Raw genomic sequence first — 8,495 nt, forward strand, 5'->3', positions numbered from 1 at the left:
CCTGTCTAACAATTTTTGGCATAGTTTTTAATAATAATTGTTTTAAAACACTTGAAATTTATATAACCCGAATATATTAATAAAAAAATATTTTGATTAATTCTAATGTTCTCAATCGATAATCTAACATGCTTGGATAGAAGGGTTTTATTTTACCTTTAAAAGTTCATGTTAATCCCAATTTTGAGTGCAATACAAAGTTTTTGTGGAACAAAAAATTAAAACTGTCTTTAGCCTGAAATAAAAATTCAAAGATTCATTATTTTATTTATAGGTACGAAATAAAATCAAAATTTGTGTATTTAAAGAAAGACATACTTAGCCTCATATATGATAATTATATGTATATATAAAAACATATTATAATATATGACAAAAACTTGTGTGAGACCATCTCATAGGTCGTATTTTATGAGACAGATATCTTATTTGGGTCATCCATGAAAAAGTATTACTTTTTATGCTAAGAGTATTACTTTTTATTGTGAATATCGGTAGATTTGACCTGTCTCACAGATAAAAATTCGTGATACCGTCTCACAAAAGACCTACTCATAATATAATATATCATAAGATGATATAAAAAAATGATGAAAATAGGATTGATCATTGAATGTATATAAAGTGCACCTAGGGTTGAACATTCTTAGAAACTAAATAGCTAGGTTTGCTTATGATTAGCTCATCTTTTGGTAAAATATATTGTTTATTCATTGGCAAGTGGATATAATTAATGGAACCTTGTTTGCTTATTATAAGCACTTGCTAAATTTGGACCACTTACTTAGTATAGTTGGATTCTATAATATTTATTTGTACATATATTATTTTAGAATAAACTAGCTAGGTTAAATTTTAAACGAATATAAATTTAGATTATGCTCATATAATATATCAAACCTTTCCAATGACATATTTTTTCCCCTCTCTAAATGCACTTAACGTCTATCCACCTTGATTTCGCGTGCGCGCATATAAAACATATATATTTCAATGTTATATCAGTGTTACAAATACTTAGTTATGAGTATATAGTCGAGAAATATAGTTAGTTATAATTGGTGTAACTTAAATTCCATAAATTATATAGTACTTCAATTGCTATATTGTTTTGATCAATATGTCAATGAATTAAGATACTTTTTAATTCTCAACCAACCAATTATCAGTCACTAGGTCGTCTCGTTTTCGTAAATATTACGATGGATTTGCATCATATATTTGGGATAAATGATAAAAACTCGAAGTCGGAAAACGATAATGTGATAATAATATTAATAAACAAATTGTAGTTTATTAGAATGTTTTTTATTTGAGTAATTTTTCAGGTATAAGATGGTAGAAAATGATGAGCACAAGTGAAAGAAACCTGAGAAATGGAGAAGCTTTTGTGTCATCTAGTCCTTGAACACGAGGAGCCCTCAATGTGGTACTCTTCATAAAAACCATTTATTACACATATTAGTTGAATTGAAAGATATTTGTTTTCCAATAATTGTAAATAATGTCACACCATTATTAATTTTTAGATAATATAAATAATCCATTTCAATATAAACGTCAATTATATTATTTTCCAAAAAGATAATAATTTTTTTGGATCATTAAATATATTTTCTACATGATAATACAATAACAAAAAAGAAAAAAGATTTAAAGTATGAAGATATGATGAAATGGTACAATGAATTCTTCACCTTTCTATCTTGCAATGTAACTAAACAAATTAGTGAACAAAATTGAAACACAAGGACTTTGGCAGTCGTTTGTTTTCTCCAGTTTGAGCAAAAATGGTAATGAGAGTAGTTTACTTATACTAGTAATGGTAAGAGTTCGATCCTATAATTGACGATAGAAACCGAGTTTATGTATTCATTCTTATTAGTTTACTCATCGATGAGTAACTGAAACTATAAACGCTCGGTTATATAATTAACGATGACAGAAACTAATGTGACATATTCAATTCTCGTTAACTTACTCGTAGACGAAATAAAGTTTTTTTTTTTTTTTTTTGCTACACACATATATTTTTTAAAAAAACACTAAACGAAAACAGTCCTTGAAGCATAAGTTTCAATGGCATTTCTTTCAAGTTACCTCGTCCGTAAAATAATCAAGAGATATATATAAACAACTCACCATTATTGATTACTGTTTATTGATGCTCTCAATGGCCTCAAATTTATTGTATAAAAATTTAAAAATATATATATTTTATAGAATAATTTAATAGAATAAGATATTTTAAATAATGATATTGCATAGGCAGGAGACATTATATATTTAATATAAATTTTATCAATTCCTACAATAAATTCATTGGCCCTTTTCCGTATGAGGTTGGTTATAATGAAAACTGCTGTGTTCCAAAACTGCACTACTTTTATATTTATTATTTTTTAAAGAAATAAATAAATCGAAATAATATATTTTCAAGATTTTTTTTTAAAAAAATTTCATGTATCTATACACACACACATTTTGATAGATCGATTTAAATATTTTTTTAATGTTATATGCATATATATTTTAAGATTTGGATCATCTACTGTGTTGAAAATAAAGCATTGGGTTTTTCATCTTGTACACTTTTTATACAAGATGATCACATGACCATCTTGTAGACATCACTCCATATGAGATAAATTTGAAAAGTTTTCAGATTAAATGAGATGACCATGTGATCATCTCGTGTAAAAAATGCACAACACTTAGTGATGTATTTTCAACAAAGTAGATGATCCAAATCCATATATTTTAATATATAACAAGTGTCGGTACCTTTTATTTAGGGTAAATTAACCAGTGACGTCATATATGTGTTTTTCTTGATATACCCATAATTTACCGTTTAGTTTTCTTTAAAAAAAAAAAAAACAGATGTATTAAGGTAAAACCTGAAAAAGGTATATAATATATTGTCGGAGTTAAATGTTGAAATATAATATATTGCATTTATTATTTTTGAAAATATAGTCATTCATTAAAATCATGAATTTATAAATTATTGCATGATTTATTTGGACTTACAAAAATAATTATAGAAATTATTTTTTTTCGGATTCCCTTGAAGCGGTTAAAACAATATGATGAGTTTGGTCCGGTGGGAGGATTGACATTGGAAATACAATCGATATTAGAGCTTGGGACTCTCAACTCAATCACTCATGTGAGATCACAAGGTATGACAATTTTCCCACGGGTTTAGGATCTCACAGGAAAAACTCAAAACGGAGATGTGGATCTCCGATTTTTTCGGGTTCAAGTTCGGGGATTTTTTTAAATCTCCGATATAGTTCGGGACGAGTATGAGATTACTATCCTTATCCCCGAAATCCCCGAACCCGTCCCGAAAATAATATCAATAATAAAATAATAGTATTATTAGTATTAATATTATCTTTAATAATAATATATAATACTAAGTTTTGGTTTGAGAAAATCTCCGAATCCGTCATTGTCTTGTTATATTAATATTTTTGAAACGGGGGTGGGGGCGGGGATAGGAAGTTGATCCCCGAAGTTTCGGGTTTGGGGATTCATCGAACCCGAAAAAACGGAGATTGGGTCGAGTATGGGGGTGTGGATGGAATTCGGGGATGGATATAACAAACCCACCCCGCCACGGTCGATTGCCATCCCTAGCTACGATCGACTAATAGTGCGAATCTATCTTTTTAGCCCATAAGACTTTGAATCTATCTATTTTTTTTTTCTGGAAAATCTCATCGTGGCAATTGAATGTTGGAAAAGCCCATAAGGTTTAATTCTATGAAATTTTAGATTTTTTTAAAAATAAAAATTTATACTGAACTCTCATGCATTACATGAATACATGCTAATATGCAGCAAATATCATTAAACTCCTCAAAGAAAATCCAAAAAATAGAAAACCTCATTCATGAGATTAATGATATTTTAAAATCTCCCTGTTTACAATAATCAGTCACAACGATGCAAAAATGTCTGACTTTTTAAAAACACGGTGTTTGAAAATACCTTTAATTCAACACTGAGATTTCACGTTTCTTCGAGAGATAAATACAATTTGATGATTTGATCGATATTTTTATATTATGTAAAAAAGTTTTAAAAAAGAGTTTACTTTTATTTTCCACATTCTGCTAAGAATTTGCATAAAATTCCAAAGAAGAAAGAGGCGAAATTCTTTAGAATTTTCAACGCAGTGAGCTTCCTTTTCAATACTCCAGAATCAAGCAACGAAAGACTCCACTTACTTCTCTCTCTGAAGTAGTCACAAATATACACAAAAAATATGAATATGACAATGTTTATTATTATTATAATAATAATATATATGTAAATACAGAGCNTAGGGAGAAGAGGAAAGAAGAAGAAGATGATCGAGGAGGTCCCGGCGGCAGCAGATTCAAGGTGGATTCTTCCGGCAGCGGTGCCGGTGTTTAAGCTTAAAAGAGGCTCCGCGGCCGCGGCCGATGAGTGGCCCCCGTGGCTTTTGGACGTCGCCGGCCACGCCATCCAGGATTGGAATCCACGACGTGCTAACACCTTCGAGAAACTTGACAAGGTAATCGCCGTAGAATTTTGTCTGCATTTCGTCTACCAGTTAGCAATGACGTCAGTGGAAAGGTTCTTTCTTTTGTTAGATATGTGGAAGCATGCATTTCTTATCCCTTCTTGAGAACATTATATGAAGCAATGATGTGATGTATTTCAAGGGGAAAAAATATAAATTTTTTTTCTTGTCAATGTTGGACTTATTTATGTGGCTGTGGAGTGCTACAGATCTTGATTTTAAATTTTTCTTGCATTTTTTATTTATATATGTAGAGACTAGAGTGGTTTCTTACCTTTTGAAAAAAATTGAATGGTTTTGACAGTGGATTGTATTGATAATATAAACTTTGAAGTTAAAAAGTATAAAACATGAAAGCTTGTATTTGAATCTGAAGCTTGTGGAGTGTTTTGGACTTGTTGTTCAGATTGGCCAGGGAACATACAGCAATGTGTACAAGGCCAGGGACTTGATCACTGGGAAAATAGTGGCTCTTAAGAAAGTAAGGTTCGATAACTTAGATCCTGAGACGGTAAGGTTTATGTCGAGAGAAATACTCGTGCTGAGAAGGCTAGATCATCCCAATGTAATTAAGCTCGAAGGCTTGGTTATATCCCGAATTTCTTGCAGTCTTTACCTTGTGTTTGAGTATATGGAGCATGATCTTGCTGGCCTTGCTGGTGTCCAAACTGTCAAGTTCACCGAACCTCAGGTGAATAACTTCTCGAGGAAATAAAAAGTTTGCTTGTTTTTGTAGTTTTATTTTGTTTATATTGGATGGGTTTAATCTGGCAGCAAAGATTTAAATGGTTTACAAATTTTAATATATCTTATTGGCATCTAGGCATGATTTATCTTGTATGTGTTTAGTGTCGAAAGAGAATGTTTCGTGTCATGTATGTTGAATTTTTTGTCTTCCATATTTTAAGGTGGTTCTAATTACCGGTGAGGGACGGAGCCTTCTAGTTTGGTGGTGACTGAGGCGTTTGGATTTTTTGATGAGATTCATATTAGGTTTGCATCATGTGCTTTTTGGATGCTATTGGTTGACCTTTCTTGATCATTGGCCCCAAATCCTAGAAGTTAAGGTGGCTATTACAATTCTTTCTGGTGGTAAATCTAGTGTCGAAGGTGATACGACATTGCTTACGCTGTCATTGAACATACTTAAACATTTAACAACTTGCTTTTGTCACTTTGTAGATAGAAGTAAACTACTATTCTCCCTAGTGGTCATTGGAGCATCCCGCCGAATTGGTGACCACTTAGTGCGACTAAAAACTTTCTATTTTCACTTGGTGATGCCAAATATCTTGGATATGGATCCTTTTTTAGTTCAAGTGAAGTGCTATAACATTGCTTATATATTCCTTCTCTGGTGCTGGCATCAAATAGAGTTCATGTCAAAAGCTGTATAAGTGAAACAAGATCGAACGAGCGTTTCTTTATTTTACAAAGCATGCAAATTCAGGACAATTTTCTCTTCATATTCTCAAAAACATGGACTTAGGCTTCATTTAGTCGGCCGTTGATTTCTTTATGTTTCCTGGTACAGATCAAATGCTATATGAAACAATTACTTTCTGGTCTTGAGCATTGCCACAACAATGGTGTCTTACACCGGGACATTAAGTGTTCGAATTTACTTATAGACAATGAAGGGATCTTAAAAATTGCTGATTTTGGGCTGGCGTCTTTCTTTGATCCTCAACTTAAGAAACAAATGACGAGCCGAGTAGTTACACTATGGTATCGTCCTCCAGAGCTTTTGCTAGGCGCCACTTATTATGGTGTTGGTGTCGATTTGTGGAGTGCTGGCTGCATTCTGGCGGAGTTGCTTGCTGGGAAACCAATATTACGGGGACGAACAGAGGTACTTCTGCAAACAAATTTAATAATATAAAAACCATTATCATTCCGCTGAATGGAATTTTCATCTGCGCTTTATATTTAAAATTTTAATTGTGCGAACTCGTTAAAGACATATCTCCAAAATTAAATTTCTACTATATGTTTATTTTTTTTGTAGGTGGAGCAACTGCACAAAGTATTTAAACTATGCGGTTCTCCCTCCGATGAATACTGGAAGAGATCAAGATTTATGAATGCAACTCTTTATAAACCTCAGCAACCTTATAAGCGATGCATAACCGATACCTTTAAGGATTTTCCATCATCGTCTCTGGCTCTTATAGAAAATCTTCTTGCTCTCGATCCTGATGCTCGAGGCACCGCCACTGCAGCATTAAATAGCGAAGTATGTTATTTTTATACACTCATAATAATAATTTTTCTTGGAATCTAGAGCATGATTGTCATAAATATTTTTGAGGGGAGATTACATGTTTCGTATGATCAGTTTTTTGCCACCGAACCATATGCCTGTGAACCGTCGAGCTTACCTAAGTTTCCTCCAAGCAAAGAAATGGATATAAAATTGAAGGACGAAGAAGCCAGGAGGTGCTTTTTCTTGATTATTCAATCATTGAACTATACTTTGGCCATTACTAGTCATTTTCTAAAACATGTTCTTGTGTAGGCAACGGGGTATTGGTGGGAAACCTCATGTTACAGATGGTAATAGAAGAACGAGAGTACGTGAGAAAGTCAGCCGTGCAATTCCAGCTCCAGAAGCAAACGCAGAACTACAAACCAATTTAAACGTACGTCGAATTATTCTCTTTTATCCCTATGATTATATAGTTATACTCCATGTTTATTGTTTCTGCGTGAAGAAAGTTGAGGAAGAAAAGAAAGGAAATATATGGGTTGGCTTTATTGCATTGCGTGGCATATAAAAACCGAAAGAGTTTATATATCACAACTCTACGCATCTTGATGTTTTCCATATTCTTCTTACCGTGCGTGATTTTGTCGAATATCTGTCAAGAAATCATTCATGTGATCAGTCGAACGAGAGACTCATGAATGCTGACGGGTCGGATGAGCCAATAACTCAAACACGTTCAGTGTCTATGTCGAACGTCTTTCTCATTATCTCACCCCAATCAAATAATTATTATCTTGTGCAGAGGCTTAGAGTCATGTCTGATATTAAAGGCAAGAGCAAAAGTGAAAAATTCCCACCTCCACACCAAGATGGAGCAGTTGGCCACCATCTCAACTCATCTCAAATAGGTCCCGAATCATTCACAGGAGCTGATCTCTCATTCAGTTCCTCCATTATCGAGACAAAGCCATCAAGATCTTTTCGGGACCTTGCATCAAAAAGTGCAGCATTTGCAAAGAAAAAGAAGAAGGAAGAGCCTCACAGAGCTCCTCCGCGAAGATTTATCAATGCCTTTTATCCGTCCTCCATTAGTTGGTCGATGGATTACATGTTCAGGAGCAGGCGAGCAGCATAAACTGATCGAAGGTAGAGAGGCAAGCACTGAAAAATTTTGGAAGTCGTGTGTATTTTTGTATTTGCATTTTGTTCACGACTAAGACAGCCAAAACCAAAAACAGAGGGAAAAAAATGCAAAAAATTCTCAATCCCATGTTTGGTGTACAGTCCCGATTTCCATGGCTCTGAGGTAATCATTGTAACTATGGCTGCCACTATGCATCTATGTGGGTATATAAATGAGTAGAACTTGAGTTGAGCGCTTAATTCTTTTTTTTTTTCTTCTTTTTTTTGGGAAAATAGAGTGCTTAATTTTCATGCTCATTTATGTTTCGGCAAGTTTATCGGACTAACATTAGAATTAATCCGATTGAAAATAAAGGTTTTCGTTCTTATACTGAGAAATGAAATATTGAATTATTAACTCTTAAGAATAAATTTTATTAAGTTGATGATTTATAATTTATCTAATGCAAAAATTTTAAGTTTGAAATGAAGTTTCGGATTCAAAATTTAATTGTAAAAAATCACATTATTTATTCAAAATAATAATTAATTTTATCATTTTTAAATATTATAATATTATACTATTTGGGTGAAATGACATGA

At 32.7% G+C, this 8,495-nt stretch overlaps 1 protein-coding gene across 1 annotated transcript; it reads left to right on the forward strand.

Annotated features, from left to right (window-relative positions):
• The first annotated feature begins 4,343 nt into the window (after positions 1 to 4,343).
• LOC140991656 (probable serine/threonine-protein kinase At1g54610) lies at positions 4,344 to 8,145 on the forward strand. The gene is made up of 7 exons (XM_073461744.1): positions 4,344 to 4,552; positions 4,968 to 5,252; positions 6,096 to 6,413; positions 6,570 to 6,797; positions 6,900 to 7,000; positions 7,080 to 7,203; positions 7,573 to 8,145. The coding sequence occupies exons 1-7, from the start codon at positions 4,364 to 4,366 to the stop codon at positions 7,903 to 7,905; spliced, it is 1,578 nt and encodes a 525-aa protein (XP_073317845.1). The 5' UTR covers positions 4,344 to 4,363; the 3' UTR covers positions 7,906 to 8,145.
• Positions 8,146 to 8,495: the final 350 nt, after the last annotated feature.

The sequence above is a fragment of the Primulina huaijiensis genome, chromosome 13, assembly GCF_012295235.1.
Source record: "Primulina huaijiensis isolate GDHJ02 chromosome 13, ASM1229523v2, whole genome shotgun sequence".
In the NCBI taxonomy this organism is placed as follows: Eukaryota; Viridiplantae; Streptophyta; class Magnoliopsida; order Lamiales; family Gesneriaceae; genus Primulina; species Primulina huaijiensis.